This window comes from Azolla caroliniana, unplaced genomic scaffold (assembly GCF_043228905.1).
Source record: "Azolla caroliniana isolate FFs.n. ecotype wild unplaced genomic scaffold, voAzoCaro1.0.p SCAF_4, whole genome shotgun sequence".
NCBI lineage: Eukaryota > Viridiplantae > Streptophyta > Polypodiopsida > Salviniales > Salviniaceae > Azolla > Azolla caroliniana.
The window spans coordinates 16,310,111-16,331,555 of NW_028230439.1; the positions used below are offsets into that span (position 1 = coordinate 16,310,111).

The 21,445-nt window shown below is 39.6% G+C and overlaps 2 protein-coding genes across 2 annotated transcripts; both read right to left on the reverse strand.

The window, feature by feature from the left end:
* Positions 1–2,914: 2,914 nt before the first annotated feature.
* LOC147865144 (pentatricopeptide repeat-containing protein At2g33680-like) lies at positions 2,915–6,566 on the reverse strand. The gene is made up of 2 exons (XM_087317895.1): positions 6,225–6,566; positions 2,915–6,187 (listed from the first exon to the last, which is right to left on the reverse strand). The coding sequence occupies exon 2, from the start codon at positions 6,036–6,038 to the stop codon at positions 3,375–3,377; it is 2,664 nt and encodes an 887-aa protein (XP_087174021.1). The 5' UTR covers positions 6,039–6,187; positions 6,225–6,566; the 3' UTR covers positions 2,915–3,374.
* A 10,281-nt stretch (positions 6,567–16,847) lies between these two features.
* Positions 16,848–19,154, reverse strand: LOC147865145 (pentatricopeptide repeat-containing protein At5g27110-like). The gene has a single exon (XM_087318644.1). It carries the CDS (start codon positions 19,152–19,154, stop codon positions 16,848–16,850), a length of 2,307 nt encoding a protein of 768 aa, XP_087174770.1.
* Positions 19,155–21,445: the final 2,291 nt, after the last annotated feature.

The following is a 21,445-nucleotide window of genomic DNA, read 5'->3' on the forward strand; positions in this document are numbered from 1 at the left end:
CTCGTTCGTAATTATCTATCTTTAATACTTTCTCGCTTGCGCTAGTCCTTTCGTCTAAAACATTGACGGTTCCGTTTCATTGTCTTGAACGATCCTTTCGACCCTCCATCACCACTTGTGGATAAAAGTCGGTGCTCGTCTGCGCACGTGTAACGCGACATCGCGACGTTCGGCACATGTGTCACGTGCTTTGCGACATCATTGTGGTGTGGTAAATATTCTTTCAATCTCGTTATTTCTCTCTCTCTCTCTCTCTCTCTCTCTCTCTCTCTCTCTCTCTCTCTCTTCTCAGTCAACCCACACAAGCATCTTCGACAACAAGAACAACCCGATTGTAAACCATCCTCCTTGGTCAAAGACCCCGGTGGTCCAGTTCGACCGACCCGCAGGCGCGGATTTCCGCGACAACGCTGGAGCAATATCTCCGGTGTTTCTTGAGTTATCAACAGGACAATTGGGCCGAGATTCTCCACTTTGCAGAGTTTGCGTATAATAATGTTGTTCACTCCTCGACTCGAGTCTCCCCATTCTACGCTTATACTGGTTCTCATCCTCGTTGGTCGGTGATCGACACCCCGGAGCTACCTACCAATCCTCGTGCTGAGGATCATTTGGAGAGATTACACAAGATCCATATGGATCTCTCTACTCATCTTCGTCATGCTCAACTGACATAGAAGACTTACGCGGATCATCATCGGCTTCCCTCCTCTTTTGCCATCGGAGATCGAGTATGGCTTTTACGTCATCACATCAAGACTACTAAATCGTGAGACAAGTTGGATTATCGACGACTCGGTCCTTTCCGTATTACCGGTAAGGTTAATGTTGTCACGTTCCGCCTTGATCTTCCTCCGCATCTTCAGATACATCCGGTCTTCCATAGTTCTCGGCTTGAACCTTATAAAGCAAACACTATTCCCGATCATGTTACACCAACGCCGCCCCTGCTTGAGTCTGCTTGAGTTAGACACCAGCCCGGACTATGAAGTTGCTGCCATCCTCGACTCCAAATTTGTTTGCAACAAACTTTATTATTTGGTTGATTGGCTCGGCTATAGTCCGAGCGAACGTACTTGGGAGCCCGTCGAGCATGTCGCCAATGCTCAGGATCTTCTTGTTGATTTTCACCAACAATATCCCGACAAACCCGGTCCTCAATCAGCGTCGACTCGTTCCACTCATCGTCTTAAAGGGGGGATAGTGTCATGATATGGCAAGACTCGAACCCATGACCTTATGCTACATGGGTTGAGCTCTTGACCATTAGACTATACATTGTAATTTGTAGGATATTATTTTCATTTATGTTTTATTTTAAGAAATTAATGTAGATTCCAGATTTCTCTGGAACATTCTAGAAGCTTCAGGACTACTCTTGAGAGCACTATAAAAGGAGGCACAAGGCATTGTTTTGAACCAAATTGGTTCAACGCCAGTCTTAAGCCTCTTAGCCACTTTGTACTTATCCTTCACATAATATATTAGTTGTTATCATCATCTCTCTCTCTCTCTCATCCTCGCTATCTCTCTCCCCTCTTCTTTCTTCCCCTCTCGGGAATCTTACGCAGTCCCGTCCTCTTAGTACTAATAGTACTTCTCTTCTTTAGTACTAATTCCCTCTCTGGTTTAGTACTATTCCTGACATAAAGTGCTTGAACATCGAGAGTCACTACTCACTTTAACATGCATCACATGAAATGTAATATTTTTTGGTCTCATAGATCTTATTTGACCTCCGAAGACGATAATAGAATCTATCTATCTATCTATCTATGGAAAAATGGTCGGATGTAAGGTATGGAAAAATGGTTTGGTAGATGGGATGCAACACGCATCATGATGCAACACTAGATTCCTCTATAAATGAGGCCTTTTTGCAACACCAACGTATCATGACATGGGACAAACGTGGGGCCTCACAATTCACACATTATACTACACATGTTGCACTTAACTACAAAACCATATTTTTTGCCGAACAAGGAAGCCATACACATTGATTCATGTTAGAGCCCATCCCATTGTCTACCATTCAAACTAGTGCTTCCATGCGACTTAGCTCACATGCATTACAATGTGAAATGGGGCACTGGGGCACAATTGATGAGAATGGTCGACTAAACACACTTTGCCCTAAACAAGTTCAAGAGTTTGAGTATCACAGTTCAATACAATGCTTTGCCTTTGATCATATTTGCACAAATGGACAAACAACATGAGTAGTTTATTTTCAAATATTCATCTTGACTACTCCACTCCACCACCCACCTATGTAAGCTTGATGTGTACCTTCCAAAATATATCCACAAAGTTGTGCCACACTTGACGAGGGTTCCTTTGTGGATAGATTTTTGAAAACTTTATGCCAAAAATCAATTATCACAATCATGCACATTGGCATGCAACCTAAATGAAACTTCAGTCATAGCTAAGGTAACCGAACCAACAGTCATAAATTTTACTGCATTATCGATAGACCAATAATCATGTACATGAATATACATTAAAGGATTTTCAAATAACTAAGAAGGGCCAAATTCCTTACAGTTTTGGACATTCTTAATCTACATTTTGTTTCAATGTGGAAGGGTGGCTTTCATTCAGCCAATGATGAAATTATTTCAAAAAATCAAGCATCCAAAGTCAATACATTCAAGTGATAACAAATCTTTCATTTCCACCACAAATAGCTCTTAAAGATGGAATAGTATTTCCATCTCCACTCTTAAGTCATCAGTTTCTTTGGATCTCAGGACTACAAACATGCATGTTGTCCGATTGTATGCAGTCTTGATGCATTGCATTGTGGGGCTAGTGCCACACCAACACGTGTACTCATTTGGTAGTACAATTCAAATCCCTGGCTGCACCTTCGTGATTGGAAAAAGAATGGCCTTGAGGCTATGCAAAAGCTCTTAAATTGTACGGTGTGCCCTTGTGATTAGAACTTGCAAGGTTACTCAACATGATGAAACAATGACCATGGCTTAAGACAAGAGGCATCCTTGCAACAAATCATGCTACGAATGGATATGATGCAAGTCTCATTGTACACATAACTGGATGCATAGTTCTGTCTCTGTATAATTTCCAATTTATGCCTCCTCGCTCTCTTCTACAGTTCCATATCAATATCTCTGAAGCTACTTCTCCTATGCATAACGTAATCATGATTATAGCTCTTAATGCATATGATGTGATCATGATTGTAGGATCTCCTACGCTGCCTTCATACTTTGAAGCACCATCACCTTTTTAAGGGACATCACTTTTTACCTTTCCATATGGGGCTATACCTTGAGACCGCACAAGAGACTTGAGATTGGCATTAGGCATCAAAATGCAACCCATAAACTATTTCCTTCATTCTTCTATGCACTCGCGTATTTTACCCGCATCTCTTCGACCTTTTCAGCATCATCTTGCATGCCCACAGACGCGAAAATATCAGTCATAAGAACATAAGCAGAAGCACAACTGGTGTCTACTTGTAGAGCTTGATCAAAAGCCAATGTCCCAAGCTTCACATTCCCCCACTTTCTGCAAGAACCTAATAATGCAATCCAAACTGTAAGGTAATTGGAAGATGGCATCACCTCAATCATCGCAATTGCCTTATCAAACTGCCCTGCAAACCCTAAACCCACTACAACTGAAGAATGGTGCTCTGGCATTGGAGTAATTCCAAATTGTTTATCCATATCTCCATAAAGTAGCTGTGCCTCTTCCCATAGACCTGATCGGCCACATGCACTTAGAACACATAGACATGTGATCTCATCCGGATAGAGACCCTCCCTTTGCATCCTTACCAAACAGTTAAGTGCTATTTGACCTTGACCTTGTTGGGCATATCCTGCAATGAGTGCATTCCAAGTGGTCACATCTTGAATAGGAAGCTCTTCAAGCACCTCTTGTGCTTTTATAAGCATACCACAACTGGCATACATATCCACCAAAGCAGTACCAACCACACTGTTCTCCAACAAGCCCCTCCTCACAATCTCGTCATGAACTTTCCTGCCAATGTCTAAAGCTCCTATGCTACCACAAGCCTTCAGGATACAAATGTAGGTGACCATATTTGGAGAGAGGCCCTCTTTTTTCATTTGTTCTAAACAATTTAGTGCTTCATGACATAATGCTTGTTTGGCATACCCTGCAATCAATGTAGACCAGGAAATCACATCTCGAGCATGAAGCTCTTCAAGGACTTGTTGTGCCTTTGTAAGTGCACCACACTTGGCATACATATCTACTAACGCATTCCCAAGTACAATGTCCTTCTCCAACAAGCCCCTGCTTACTATCTCATCATGAATTTGTTGGCCTTTATCAATGTCTCCCATGCTGCTACAAGCTTTCAAAATACAAATGTAGGTGACCACATCAGGAGAGAGACCTTCACTTTGCATGCGGCTGAAACATATTAATGCATCGCAGCCTTTTCCTTGTTGAACATACCCCATTATTAGTGCTGACCAAGAGACAATGTTTCGCATGGAAAACTCTTCATGCACTTCTTGTGCCTTTGCAAACATACCACATTTGGCATACATATCCACTAAAGCAGTGCTAAGCACTACTATATCCATCTCCATTTTTAGTAAGCCCCTTCTCACAATCTCATTATGAATTTGCATGCCCTTATCTAAAGCTTCTGTGTTATTACATGCCTTCAACAAGCAAACAAAAGTGGCCACATCTGGAGAGAGACCCTCACGTTGCATTCGTGCAAAACAATCCAATGCTTCATGGAATTGGCTCTTCTGGGCATACCCTGAAATTAATGCATTCCATGAGATGGCATTTCGGATTGGAAGCTCTTCAAGTACTTTTTGTGCTTTTACAAGTTCACCATGTTTAGCATACATATCCACCAACGTAGTGCCAAGCACAATATCTTTCTTCAACAAGCCTCTGCTAATAATTTCATCATGAATTTGTATTCCTGTATTGATGGCACCTATGCTACTACAGGCTTGCAAAAGTGAGATAAAAGTGATGGCATCTGGATGGAGCTCTTCGCTCTTCATATGCTCGAAGCAATTTAATGCTTCATAACCTTGTCCTTCTTGTACATATCCTGCAATGAGCGCGTTCCAAGAAACCACATCCCGGATAGGAAGCTCTTCTAGAACTTTTCTTGCTTTGGTAAGAAATCCACACTTAGCATACATATCAACTAAAGTGTTCCCAAGGGAAATATCCTTGGCTAGCAAGCCCCTATTCAAAATGTTCTCATGAATTTGCTTGCCTTTCTCTATGGCACCAATACTTCCACAAGCCTTGAGCATGCAAATGAATGTAACACCATTAGGTGAAAGACCTTCGCTTTGCATTTGTTCAAAACATTTCAAAGCTTCATGATATAGTCCATATTTAGCATATCCTGCAATGAGTGCATTCCAAGAGACTGTGTCTCGGATAGGAAGCTCTTTGAGTACATCTTGTGCTATTCTTATCATACCACACTTCACATACATATCCACCAGGGCAGTGCCAAGCACAATATTCTTCTCCAACAAGCCTCTGCTCCTGATATCTTCATGAATTTGTTCCCCCTTTCTGATGTTGTTTGTGCTACTACAAGCCTTTAAGATGCAAATAAAGGTGATTACATTGGGAGAGAGACCCTCACTTAGCATTCGTTCAAAGCAATCTAATGCTTCGTATCCTTTCCCTTGGTGAGCATAACCTGAAATTAATGCATTCCAGGAGACTACATTTCTTACCGAGAGTTCATCGAGAACTTGCTGTGCTGTTGAGGCAACTCCACATTTAGAATACATATGGATTACACTGCTCGCAAGATAAGGACTCTTTTCAAGTAATCCTCTCCTCATAATATCACCATGTAGTTTAATGCCTCGATCAAGATCTTTGTTTATGGCAGATATTCTTAGTAAAGTAATAAACTCATATATTTCCGAGTGATTTTGCATTGGCTTCACTAGAATTGCTCTTCTCATTAGCTCTTCATTAACCCAAGAGGGATTGTGGCATCCATCTATCCATACAGACTCCCGAGTCATTCTGTTCCTGTTGTAGCTGTTCTGAATCAAAGCAGTAGCACATCTCTCTCTCTCTCAAGACTTTTAAGGTTTGCTTCTCTATATATATGGCTTTCGAGATTTTTCTCTCTTTCTCTAGGTTTAAGGTTCTTACCTATTTCTCTATCTCTCTCTCTCTAGGGTTAAGAGTTTTTTCTCTTTCTCTACGGTTTAGGGTTTATCTTTCTGTCTAGGGTAAACCTTCTATCTGTAGTATTTTGACATTGTTCCTCTCTAGGGTTTTAGGATTCTTTCTCTCTCGCTCGCTCGCTCATAAATCCTATCTCTGGGATTAAAGGTTGCATTCTTTCTTCGTCTTTCTAAGATTTAAGATCTCGCTACAATTGCTCACCTGTGTTCGGATTGAAGGATCGCTGAAGTAATCCTTCCATGAGACGTCTCTCTTTCCCATAGAACCCACCCAATTTCCAAAATCTTGCAATGGCTCTGTCCTGCCAAGTTCCCTTCATTGCAAAAGCATCATCGCCTTAAACCCCCCATATCTCATCACACACACACATACATACATACATACAGACATGCATACATACATACATACATGCTTAAATTTCCGGCCATACATACATACATGTAGATACTCGTCTCAATCTGCTACCAAATCATAAGGAATCTTGGCAAGTGAATCGCAGCCACGGTCATGATGTGGGAAATGTGTCGGAGGAAATATGTTTAAGTATGAATATCAAAAAGTTAGAGTGATAGTTCGAGTGTGTGGTATGTTGCATTTAAAAGCAACAAAAAGTCTTTAGTTCAATTGCTACAAGCTTGTGTTATGAGTGGGAGGTAAGAGGTTAAAGTCCTACTCGGACCATAAGAGATTAGGTGGATAAATGAATGTGATAATGGACATTATGGTTACTCTTTTGCTAGCATCGAGCACCAAAAGGAAACATAGATCAAGTAAAGAAAAAAACTATGGTGAATGCTAAAATAAAATAACACCCACTAATTTTGTTCGGGAGAGATCACTCTCGAATCGTATAAGAAGGTGAAGAGGGCTTATTCTTTGTCGAATTCCAAAGAGAGAGCTAAGGTTGCGAATCAAGAGGGCCTACGAGTTCAACGACGACTAAAGATGACGTGGCCATCATTCCCAAAACTCGAGGATATCCCCTAGAGCTCTACTTGTGACCCTATCCTTTCCATTTACTCCTATCTTATTCCTATCATTCTTCGATTACTTGTTCTCTCCATGTAATCGAGTCGAGAATTTTCTCGTTGTACTTTCACTCTCTAAAACTTATTTTTGCATACAAAATTATAATATAATAAAGACACGTGGATTTTGGCAAAAGCGGCATGAAACAAGTCATTGAATCATCTTGTCGGGAAACTCATCATGCCGGTACAAAGTCTTCGTCACAAGGATCGAAAAAGCTTTCAACTCTAACAAAGTTTAGAGTCTGGCAAGCCTTCGAGTCTAAGGAGCTTTTGAGTTCAAGGAGCCTTCAACTCTAAAGAGCTTTCGAGTCTGATGACCCTTTGACTTTGACGAGCCTTCAAGTTTGAAGAGATTTCAACTCTTGGAACCTTCGAGTCCTGAGACCTTTAGACTCCTCAGAGCTTTCAATTCTCGAGGGCCTTCGAGTCTTGCGATCTTTAGACTCTAGGAGCTTTCGACTCTCGAGAGCTTTCAAGTCTCCAAATGTCCACATAGTCAACCCATCCTCTTTGATTCAAGTCCTCGGTGGTGCCGCTCAAATTTCACATGCACACATAACTTCGCGACATTGCATAGTCGATGGCACATGTGATCTACACCATCTAATCTTTATCCAAAAAAGTGCGCGAGTTTCCATTAGCTCGACTTTATCAACCTTTGTCACCACGAAGAGCACTTGCCCAATATTTCTTTAACTCGTTAAGAGTTTGTGACAAATGGTGATGGGATGCCCCCCATGTGACGCTAATATTTCTCTACGCGACTTACTTGAAGATTAGCTGATGCCTTAAGGTAGATTGTACCCTCATTTCCTAGCATGAGTCGACTTTTCATGCACCTCCATGCGTTAAAGATTGAGAGGTGCACCCCTTGCGACATCTTTTAATGTTTCAATCATGACCTTAACTACACAGATAAATCTTTAACCATCAATGTATAAGCATCTTGATCCGATAAATCTTTAACCATCAATTCATACTACCTCGATTGAATGCAAAATACCTAGGCAAACAATACATGAAGGGATTTACCACGTCATCCTTGGTCTCGGATGTAGAGGACTCAATGTAAATGATGTTGTCGAATATGATGATGTTTCCTCCAATTCATCTTCCATGATTGCAAATATGAAATCATAACATGATCGCGATACCTTATTATGTAGGATGTTTGAGTGCAAGTGTGATGCAACGAAGGATGTTTGAATTCCGTTATTCAGTGCAATAGCAAGTAGGATGTTTGAGCGAAATTATTCTATGTGATAGCATGTAGATGTTTGATTATTCTGTGTGATAGCAAGTGATTATTTTGTGCTTGATAGTGATTGTCCTATCTAAAACGTATGGGCAAAATTATCGTTAATCCAATCCTTGAAAAAATTATCATTACAAGTAGTTGGTTGACTGTGGTCATTTTGGTCAGGCTCCTATCTTCGAGTAGGGCTCCTTCAAGTGAGTCGAGCTCCTCTCTTTTAGTCGGTCACTTGAGTGAAAGTGACTCAGGCTCTTGCTCTTTGAATTGAGCTCTCGCCTTTCAATCATGCTATTGGTAGATAGAAGGTAGTGAAAATATGGCCCATAAAACATTTACATTTTAATCACCATATCCATGTTGACATGATTTCAAAATACTATATATACACTTTGACACCAAATTCCCAATTCGAATCACACATATACACCCAATGTTGAATCACATATATACACTTTGACACCATATACGAAATGTTTGAAAATGCTTCCTCATTTATATGAATCGTTTATACAAAATGGTTGATATACAAAATGTTCTTACAATGTAATGGCTAACAACCAAATTATATTTATTCATATAAAAAGGATAAATTACAAAATTGGGAATATACAATATGGGATGGTTGGCCGAAATTATTAATAGTTTAAGATATCAGAAACCCCAAAACCCGTTGTGCCCATTTTGACAAAGTCATCCAAAGGATCTCCACATCTTCGTGTTCAAACCAATGCTCAAAACCCTACACCACATTACTTCTAGAACCAACATACTTCTACAAAAAAATACTCAAATCCAAATTTGGTCCACACATACAAAATCAGGAGATTCCAATCCTTGAATGAACTCCTCTATGAGCATCTGAATTCTCTACTCACATAATAACCATAGTTAGTCCCATGGGTTGCGGTGGGATGTGTGTTTTGTGATGTCTTCCCTAAATTAAGATACAATGGTCTCCGGGCATGCTACAAATTTTCCAAGCAACCATATCTACCAAAGTCTGTAAGGTGCAGGTCGCCAGATTATTCAATGTATCGTAGAAAACTATCAGGCTGGTCACCTTCTAAGATCCACGTTGGTTGGACTGTGCCACATCTTCTTCCAAAGTGCCCACTAAGTGCAATGTGGGTATGAAAACATAATCTCACTCAAGCACATGAACAAGGATGTTGTCCACCTTGGAGCTTTTGCTTGGCAATTTGCACTTGAAATGGATCAACGATCCAATACCTATTAGAGACCTCTTGGGGTTGCTGGGTTAAAATTCCTACTTTCGACCATTGTACTTTTAGTGTGAAATCTCCCTTGGAGTTAGGGCTAACCCCAATCATGTATAAATAAGAGGTACTCCTCTTTGTCCAAACTAATGAATGATAATACCTATCTTCTCTTTGCTAATCCTTGTATATTGTTTCTGTGCATACTCCTTGTGTATACTCTTTCTCTGTTTATATCAAATAGTGATCACAACACCTCACGCTTAATCTACAGTTGTTTGTTTCACATCAACAAGATCTCCACACTTGCTTCCACATAGTCGACCATAGTCGACCAACAGACTACACACAGTAGTCGATGAGACACTATGAGTGTTATCAAGTGATATAAGAGCGATCTTGGAATCAAGCAACATCAGTATAAGAAGAGGTAGAAGTTTTGAAGGAAAAGAACAAGTCGACAAAATATCCAAAAAGGAACAATGGCCTCGACATCCTGTACAATTTCTAAAATCAGAAAGTTCGATGGCAAAAACTTTGCCCTATGGAAGGAGATGATACATGACGTGTTGATCATACGACACCAGATCAAAACGATCAGGCATAACAACAAACCATAGACGATGACAGCCAAATAATGGTGATCGTTTGATGAGATTGTGATATGGACCATCCAATGCATCTGGCTAAAAACGTCTACTTTAGCATGGCAAAAGAGACGACTGCATTCGCCCTATGGGAGAAGTCGAGCTCCTCAAAACTCAACTTGATTCGGCAATTGTTCAACATAAAGATGAGGGAGACAGAGATGGTGACCTCCCATATCAACACCTTTAGTCGAGTGCTAACAAAACTCTCCTCGCAAGGCTTGAACTTTGAAGAAGAAGTCAAGGCACTTGCAGTCCTTTCAAGACTCTCGACCAATTGGGAAGTATTCTGCATGACTGTCACCAACAATTCAACGAAGCTAACGCTCGACGAAGCGACCGTGGCAATGTTGTCAAAGGAGCTTTGAAGAAAGTCGATGGTACTCACCATCGATGACAATGCAGAAGCCCACTTCTCTAGGGGAATGGTTAAGAGGTCTGGCTGCAATCAAAGTAGGCTGAGAAGGAGACATGACCGACAATGGTCGAAGTCAAGAGGTGTGCCATCAAATGCCTACAACGCACATTGTAGGAAGGCCAGCCACCAAGTTGTTGACTATTCATCATTGAATAAGATGGGCAGAAGCCAAAGATTCGAGTGGGACGCATGCTATTCCGACTCGAACGAAACATCTATTGACAACCACATTCATGTTGTCGAATCACCATTGGGAGGTCCTTTCATTATAAGGCTCGTCGACTGGTGAGATCTTGTATAGTGCACAAGATGCATGAACGTGGTTGCTTGATTCGGGCACAACCTTTCTTATGACCCCTCACAAAGAATGGTTTCGAACTATTCAACTAGTGTCGGTTCGGTCCAACTCAAAAATCTGCAGGAGTGCAAGATCACCAAAATAGGGGAAATACCCATTCGGCTACCGAATGGAAGCATCATACCCGATCATCTTAAGAGGAGTTTAATCTCGGCATGTTGGCCGAAGATGATTACTTAACCTCACGGTAAATGCCAAATTGAGTTGTACCTTCACGGTAAACACAGGCCGGATACTTAACCTCCAGGTACCTTGATCAAGGTTTGTGGTCGAAGAGATAGAAATTAACCATCAAACTTGATAGATAAACATAAGTAAAGAAAGGTTAACCAATCGGCTGTTATAACTAGAACACTATTCGAATCAGCTCCAACCGATGTGCTTACAGAGTAGACTTAAAAATATGCTTGAAACACAAACACAATATGCCCAAATAAAATTATATTGAGACTGATAAACACTTACAGGCCTATCCTTTTTCCTTTTTACAATGCTTTATGCCCCTTTATATAGGAAGCATGGAAAGGTTACATCAAGAAAATGCATGCCATTCACTAGGGAACTAAATTTTACAATTTCTACTTGGCATATTTATATTTCGGCCATTAATATTTATCTTGGTCTTTTCGGCTATATCCGGCTTCACACTTGTCTGGCTACATACTCCTTTTGGCCTTTCGGCCACAAATCCCCTTCTACACTATAGTCAACCTGCCTAGCTAACAATGATTTTAGTTCACCAGCCCTTCTATGCCCCCATTTGCATTTCTAAGAAGATCTATTAGTATTTCTAATCGATCCTTCGGTGGGGCTTGGTTGTGGCCATCGCCCATATCCACGAGTCTTCTAGTCATCTCTTCCCTAGAATATTGTCCTTCTACTTCCAATGCTTCATGGAGAGATCTGGATTTGATCCTCACCATTTCTTCCAAATCTTGTGAAGTTTGCCCTATTGATTGTTCTACCCAGTAACTACCATGCTCTATTATTTCTCATGATTCAAGTTCATCCACGATTTCCATATTTCCCCTTCATCAAAGAGGGTGTGATTCCCTATCCATTCTCCTTCTATTATTCAACATGTTTTCAGAAATTTCTGACCTACAGGTTTGGCCGATCGAGTAGGTATGTTCCCTGGCGATTTCTTCTTAACCGATTAATCGTGTTTCTTGTTGCTATGATAAGATGCTCACTTCAATTGTTGTAGATTGTTGCTTCCTCTAGTGCTTAAAAAAAAAATCAACCACCAAAATAGCCTTCCACTCAATTTCTAGCCATAGCTTCCACTCCTTGCCTATCACTATTTGAGTTTTGTTGTTTGCTTCTCTCATGTGCTGGTTGCTAGATCGTTCCATGCTCCTACACCTTCTCAGTGGTGCATAGAACCCGCTCTAATACCGAGTATTATGAAAACAATGAAGGGAGAAGGAAATTATAGAGAGGGATATTCAATAGAATAAGAGGAAAGGGTATTTTTGTATTAAAGAGGAAGTATTACATGGGGCATATTGGACCCTAATTTCTGTAGCTACTCCCAACCAATCTTCCTTAATTTCTCTAATCATAACTACTCCATAACAACATACATACACATGCAATAAAATTCAAACCGTAGTACTAATATTCGTGTTCGGTAGCCCAAACATTCGTTTTCATATGTTTAAAAACAAATGCGTATGTTATTAAAACATTCTTGTGTTTTTTTTTACATTTTTTACCTTAACTCTCTTACCCTAAAACAATTACCGTATAATAAATAATGAGTGCAAAAGTGTGGTATTTACCATACTTCAAGGGGGTTTTTCATACTCCAATGATAAGAATGTTTGCGAATGCGAATGCACGAATGAATGGTACACGTGGTTCATACTATGATTCAAACAATACAATACATATGGATATACACACACATATAGAACACACATGTGTTTTCTATACAAAGGCATTTAAAATGAGTTGTTGTCAAAATATATATTGGCACTAAGTGGTATTTTTATTAATTGTTTTTTTACGAAAGTGTCTCTAAAATAGTAAAATCTATATGTTTAAGGTTTTATAAAGGATGTCATGAAAACACTGATACACTTTTGTTTCTTTTGTTGACTGTTTTTGTTTTCTTCTTGATGGATAGTGATCAATCGATATGCGGTCGACTTTGATCCAGATAGCAGTCGACAAACGGAGGAACCTTTAGGTTTTCGGGGCATTAGATTCTTCGGTAACTCTTTGTGATTTTATTTTTCTATTCTATCTTCTCCCAATCTAATCATGTATAATCAATATGTATTTTTTTTATTTGATTCAATGATGTTGTAGTGGTAATGGATTGGTTGTATAAAATGTATACATATGTGTATGAGATGAATACCTCATTTGACATATATTTGATATGTGATTCGTGTCGTATACGTCCGAGGTTAATACCTCAATTGTGTATTACGTTCACCTACATATGTTACGTATGTTTATGAGGTGAATACCCTGATTTCTATGTAAATGATATGTGATTAGTGTTGTATGTGTAAGAGGTCAATACCTCAATTGTGTATTACGTTCACCCTTATTTTTAGCTATATGCCTCGATTACATGTCCCAATTTCATAATTTGTTGGCTATTTTATGTTACGATTTTTTTTTACTATACGCATGTGTAGTCACATGTATACATATTTGATCGTATACATGTGATAAACATACATATGTGTATACTAGTTACTACGTGAGTTTTTATATCAAACATTGTCCTTTTCGAGGAAAGGATCTTGGTGGCCGTTGTCACATTTTTGTGAGAATGGCGTCGTCACCATCCTTTTTTTCAACAATTTTTTTGTTGTCATCCCCATTGGTCACTTCAATTTTGTTACGCGTTATAACAAAATGATCATAGCCACAATGGTGTTGAGAGGGTAGGGCTTGACCCACTTCATGTGAGGTCGCTCCTATGACACGCGCATCCAACATCCCTCCCTCGTTACATGGATCTACGATGCCACCATGAGAACATCATTACAGAAGGCATTCGTAATGACGTAACCATGTGATGGGCCACGTGGGCCTACTATGAAAAGAGGGCTCATTTGGCTTGACCATTAGGTTGCACTTTGGCGTATGCCATTGTAATTATGAGACTTGAGGTTAGGTAACGTACCAACATAGTTTTGTAGTAAACGAGGGGGAAATAAGGACTCTTGACATATATGTTTTTTTTTTTTAAAAACATATCTAGGAAAATGCCTTTGCATATCTCTCATACGTATAAACATTAAACATTCAAAAGGAGCAAACCTATTTGGTTAGCTGAAGTCTTTCATGCATTTGTTCTGAAGGTCTCGAGTTCAAATATGACTAAGACTATATAACATTCTTGATACATATGACTATAACACATGTTTAGACTTTAGGTCTAAGTGCACTTCGAGGTCCTCGTAATAGGACTTAAAGAGCCGAAACCACATGCGTGGGCAAAGAGACATAGTTTATTATTAACATTTTCCCGTGTTTAAACTATTCATGACGCAAACATACATGGTTGAGCTTTGGGGAGCCGCCATGAAAAAATCGATATAGAGATCAGGGAAAGACATTCATTTGTCATCCCCATGGTTTTAAAAACACCTTTGTGTTACCATAGTAACTTGATCTTGAACCTCATCTCATACATCTAGAGGGGTATTGACGTGAGATCATGATATTGATTAATGTTTGCCCATGATATGTTTACATCACGACATAATGTTATGACTATTTGTCTGACCTTATCCTATTTCTTTGCTAGAAATTATCATTCATTGGCTCATAATAACGACCCGATGGCATCCGCACAAGTGGAAGGAAATCAAGGAAATCCTCTTGCGCCAATCCCCATTGAGTTGTATTTTTTACAAATACAAAATTTCCTTAATTCAACCTTGCATCAGATGACCGAACTTCGGGAATCTCATAGTCCTCTTGAGGCACGTGTCATTAGTTTACAACGTGATACTAATAGACCCGATGAGGGTGAAGGTGAACCATCATTTGTCATAAGCTATCAGGAGCAGTACTAAGACAGAGAAGTATTGTCAAGAACAGTACCAAAACAAAAAGGAATTAGTACTAAAAGATGAGGATCAGTACTAAGGTGTAGAACTCTCGAGAGGAGAGAGTGAGAGAGTGAGTGAGAGTGAGAGTGAGAGAGAAAGAGAGAGAGAGAGAGAGAGAGAATGAGGATAACAAATTATATATATTATGTTAAGGGAATATACAATAGTAGCTAGGAGGCTTAAGACTGGCGTTAAACCAATTTGGTTCGAAATAATGCCTTGTGCCTCCTTTTATAGTGTTCTTAGGAGTACTCTTGAAGTTTCTAGAATGTTCCCGAGAAATCTGGAATATACATCAATTTTCTATAGTAAAACCTAAATGAAAATAATATCTTTCGTATTACAACATATAGTCTAATGGTCAAGAGCTCGACCCATGTAACATAAGGGCATGGGTTCGAGCCTTGCCATATCATGACACTATCCCCCCTTTAAAACGACGAGTGTCACGAGTCTTGTCTAGATATTGACGATGGAAGTTTTCAAGAAGAGCACGAGCATTGATTTTGAATACATATTAACCAAAGCATTCCCAACATGCAATTTATCTCAACCAGACCTTTTCTTTCAATATTAGCATGTATTGACTTGCCCTTACCCATGGTTCCAATCCTACCACAAGCTATAACAGGCATTTCCTGCTCCAGTATCCGGAATTTGTTTCATGAGGCTTGTTGTTTCAATCATAACATGTATTTCCCTACCCTTCCTAGTGGATTTATCGAAGCTTGAAAAAACTTTCTTGTGCCTCACCAAATAAACCACATTTAGAATACATATGAAGTAATGCACTGCCAAGAGTTGTATCTCTTTCCAATAACCCTCTTCTAACATGTCAACATGTATCTTTCTTCCCTTGTTTATGGATAGAAGCATAAGAAAATGTGCTAGCATTGGAGGACACTCACAATTCTGCATATTTTCAAAATAGCTTAGATCTTTCTTGGTTCAACGTATACTGAACCTCTTCAACATAACCATACTCAGCATATTCACAAATCAATGCAGTCCAAGAGACTACATTTCTAGCTGGTAGTCCTGCTCAGCATACCCTGAGATAAGTGTTGTCCACTCAGGAACTAAACCATCTAATTGAGTTTGTGTAAAACAATGTAGCACTTTGTCATTGGCCCAAACTCGGCCCAAAAGGGAATTTCACTTTATATCACCTATGACAATATAGTGATATATTTTCAGTCGTGACGATAAATAGTGAATCCAAACTTTGATGATGATGCTGTCATGAATTGAGCTGTTATATGGTTCATCATAACATGGAAAATATCAATTCCCAGTTTGGAGGTGAAGTAGAAGCAATGCATGATTCATCTTTCATCTACTTGATGTCAAAAGAACAATCGTTTGATGACATCTGTACTCTAGTGAAACTGGCAACCCTCCCATGGGAGGAGATGATCTCCTGCATGACAAATTATCTCAACCCGATGTTGACTGAAGTTCCATTATCTACCCTAGTTGATTGCAACAATGATGAGTTATTGTGAACACCACTAATGCCTGCATTTTTCTCTTGAAATTGTATAGAAAAGCTCAGATTAAAATTCTGTGACTTCAACTCAATGTACAAATAATTTTTTGCATCTTCAACATAAAATGGGTAGTTGATTCTATTCAAAACACTATTTCTTCACAGCAGTATACATGTTCAGGTCTCATCATAGCTTCAAGTTTGTCAGCATCCTCTTTCATGCCAGCAGCTGCAAACATGTTAGCCATTAAGACATAACCTGCTGCCAAGTTATCATCTAGTTGCACAATTTGATCGAAAACAGATCGTCCAAGCTTCACGTTTGACCATTTCCGGCATGTACCCAATAACGAGAGCCAAACTGAAGCACAATTCATACAAGACGGCATGGCTTCAATAACTGAAACTGCCTTATCAAAGTGTCCTGCACTACCAAAGCCAACCACCATGCACGTATGATGCTCTATAGTAAGGCTAATCCCATATTTTGTACTCAATTCTGCAATAAGCCTTTGGGTCTCATACCAAGACCCTGCATGGCTACAAGCACTAAGCATACATACAAGACTGACCTCTTCTGGACAGATACCCTCAATTTGCATCATTTGATACGCATTGAGTGTGCTGTGACTTTGTCCTTGTTGAGCATACCCTGCCATTAATGCATTCCAGGAAGCTACATCCCTGATAGGTAAGTCTTCAAGCACATCTTGGGCTTTTGTAAGCATACCACATCTTGCATACATATCCACCAATGTAGTACCAAGCATAATGTCTTCCTCCAACAAACCCCTACGCACAATCTCATCGTGGATTTGTTTGCCTTTATTGATTGCTCCTGTGTTCATACATGCTTTCAAGATAGCAATGAAAGTGACTGTATTTGGCGATAGGCCTTCAGATTGCATCCTTTTCAGACAGTTAAGAGCTTCATGGCATTGTCCTTGTTGTGCATATCCAACAATTAGTGTGGACCAAGACACAACATTTCGAGTTGGAAGACCTTCAAGCACTTCTTGTGCTTTTCCAACCACTCCACATTTGGCATACATATCCACTAAAGCATTGCCAAGCATGCTATCTTTTCCTAGCAATCCTCTTCTTTGAATCTCATCGTGAATTTGTTCCCCTTTATCTACATTTCCTCTACTTCCACACGCCTTCAAGATGCAAATAAATGTAACTATATCAGGACTGAGACCATCATTTTTCATTGATTTGTAGCAATTTAATACTTCATCATACTGGCCTTTTTGAGCATACCCCGTAATCAATGCATTCCAACAAACGGTGTTTCGAACAGGGAGATCATTAACCACTTCTTGTGCTTTTGCAAGTGCACCACATTTCGCATACATGTCTACCACAGTGGTGGCAAGCATAATGTCCTTTTCAAGCAATCCCTTCTTATTCCTAATTTTTTCATGGATTTGTTTCCCTTTATCGATAGCTCCTATGTTGCCACATGCCTTCAGGATGCACATGAAAGTGACCACATCTGGAGAGAAACCCTCACTTTCCATTCGTTCCAAACAGTTGAATGTTTCTTGGGTTTGAGCATGTTGAACATAACCACTGATAAGTGTGTTCCATGAGACTACATCTCGAGCAGGCAGCTCTTCGAGCACTTTCTGTGCCCTAGAAAGCATGCCACATCTAGTGTACATGTCCAAAAGAGCATTGCCAAGTGTGATATCCTTCTCTAACAAACCTCTCCTCCTAATCTTGTCATGAATTTGTTTGCCCTTATTGGTGGCTCCGACGGTGCCACATGCCTGCAATATACATATAAAAGTAACAGAATCAGGCGATAGGCACTCACAATATATCCGTTGCATACAATCTAAGGCTTCACTGCATTGACCTGCTTGAATGTAACCAGAAATTAATGTATTCCAAGAGATTACATCTCGAACTGAGAGTGAATTGAGCATGTCTTTTGCATTTGTCATTTCACCGCACTTAGCATACATATCCACTACGGCAGTGGCAAGCACTATGTATTTCTCCAATAAACCTCTATCTACAATCATTTTATGAACCCTTCTTCCCTCATCTAGTGCACTTCTGTTGCCACAACCTTTCAAAATACAAATAAAAGTGACCGAATTCGGAACAACATTTTCTTTCTGCATGCATGAATAAACATTCAATGCTTCATGAACTTGTCCTTGTTGGGCATACCCTGAAATGAGCGCATTCCAAGAGGCGACATTTTGAGCAGAATCTTCTTCTAGAAGTTTCCTAGCTTTCTCAAACATACCACATTTTGCATACATGTTGATTAGGCAACTGGCAATGCGAGGGTTCTGTTCTAGAAGTAGACCATCTCTTTTTAGGATTTCACCATGTATTCTTGTTCCTTCATGAAGGTCTTTCTTGTTGGCACAAGACTTGAGCATGTTCATTATAAAAGTTGCATCTCTTGCTCTTCCCCATCTGCTTTTCATGCTCTTTTAAACCTCTCTGCTCCCCAAACTTCCCATGGATCCATTGACAGGCAGATGACAGGCCTCGCTGCATCAACCCCAAGTTTTGAAAAAACTACGAAAATAGCCTTAACTTTCATCATGGTGGACTATGGGGAGCTTAAACACCCAGCTTCACTTAGTATCCTCTAAAAGTGTTTTAGCTACTATCTTTTGGATCCTTGGCTTTGATCCTAGTTTCATCGAAATAATTGTGTGGAATATATGATGTTATCTTACGGATATATCTAGTCTGGCTAGAGTATCTTTACCGATCCACATGCACATCCTTTTCATTTTAGGGCATTTTTTTCATTAGGGGAATGTTTCGTTTCTCTTGTCAGAGATAATACTACAAATTTCTACCAATTCATTGGAATTCATTTTTGTATTTTTATCATGTTTTGTTCCCTTCATGAATTTTAGTCACTCCACAAGACATTTCTTGAAGATTGGCAACGATATTTTCACCCATTTCATATTTGTTTTGACATATATTAATATCAAAGTTCTCAAGGATATTTGTCATTGTCCCTCAAGGATCTCTAATTCACCAAGCTGTCAAAATCTCACACAGTCTAATGAGCAATATATGTCATGATATGACTACGCTTATGCCACTGCCCTAGATCATGTTGGTTGCTCATGGGACATTCCTTGAGGCGACCAATTCAACATTGAACCATGTGAAATGAGATTTAAATCAACCCATTGCCCAACTTTTCAACCCAACCATTCTCCACAATATATATGTTAATGTCGTGGGTGTATATAGGACTCTGTTCTTGGGCTAAAAGTTCCATTCTGCCCATATTGTATCTCTAGTGTGAACACTTAGTTAACTTAACTATATAAGTACGTAGCTGACTCTTGTAATGCAAGTTCGGTGGGTTGATGTAACGTTGTATCTCTCTGAGCAACACGTCTCTGTGTAACTATCTCTGTCTTATGTACATCTCTCTCCTTCTCTTTGTGTATATCTTCTTGATACAGGGGGAATGCACTATACCTCCCTTGTTACTTGTTTGCTAACTCCATAACTACAAGATCCATACATGCTTCTACATCAGTCGGCCCACATAATACAAAGACAACCGACCAAGACACATACAGTATCATCAAAGTGGTATTACAGCTTGATTTGGAGTCCGACAGTAGTAGTAGCATCAACAGTAAGGAGAAGAACTGGCTGAAAGAAAAGACCAAGTCAGAAATCTTACTTCCTACAAAACATGGCTTACATATGGCACAAGAGTGGAAATCCGGAAGTTTAACAACAAAAACTTTGCCCGATGGAAGGAGATGATGTGCTAAACATCCGACATCTTACTTCCTCCAAAACATGGTTCAACATCTGGCACAAGAGTGGAAATCTGGAAGTTTGACGGCAAAAACTTTTCCCTCTAGAAGGAGATGATGTAGGATGTGTTGAGCATCCGACACCAAATAGAGGCAATTCCGCACAATGACAAGACAACAAAGATGACAACAACAGAATGGCGAACACTTGATGAAATCGCGAACTCGACCATTTTAATACATTTGGCCGAAAATGTCTATTTCAACATGGCCAAAGAGACGATGGCTTACGCCCTATGGGAGAAGCTCCAAGCTGTGTATGAAAAGTGTTGAGATATCAAGCTCAACTAAATTTAGCCATTTAGTTAACTACATTACTTAGTAGTTACCTAGATAGAATCTAGTTAGTGTGTTGACCTTTAAACCCTTAAATAGGATCTTGTACTTGTACGTAAGTGGGGATACATTCTAGATCCTCCACTACCAAGCTCATTTAATGTAGGACTTACATCCTTGTACCTACATTCTCCTCACACATGTGCACCCTTGCACATGAGATCAATATATACCTCATCGTGGGCAATTTTGTAACTTGATGCTTATTAATACAAAGAAAGGTCTTTACTACACTCTTGTTAATCATCCCCCATTTATCTTATTGTTCATAAGTGTATATTCCTCTCTCACTTCCTCTCAGACACATACACACACATATCACATAATCTTTCGTTGCTTATCACATACGTGATTAATTACTCACATAATTAACTACTAATTAATAGTTAGTTAATTACCTAATTATTAACAAAATGAAATTTTCTTCATCGAGACTCATACTGATCTGACAATTATCCAATATGAAGATGAAGGAATCAGAGCCGGTGTAAGGGTTTGTATACGGAAGCTTGTACACAAGACACTACCGGCTCAGCCAGAACCGACAAGAGCCAGATAAAGAAGGCCGGTGAGAGTCT

What these genes read in the sequence shown, in the direction of transcription:
- LOC147865145 (XM_087318644.1), bottom strand. Translation starts at nt 19,154, where the DNA reads ATGAAAAGCAGATGGGGAAGAGCAAGAGATGCAACTTTTATAATGAAC.
- LOC147865144 (XM_087317895.1), bottom strand. Translation starts at nt 6,038, where the DNA reads ATGACTCGGGAGTCTGTATGGATAGATGGATGCCACAATCCCTCTTGG.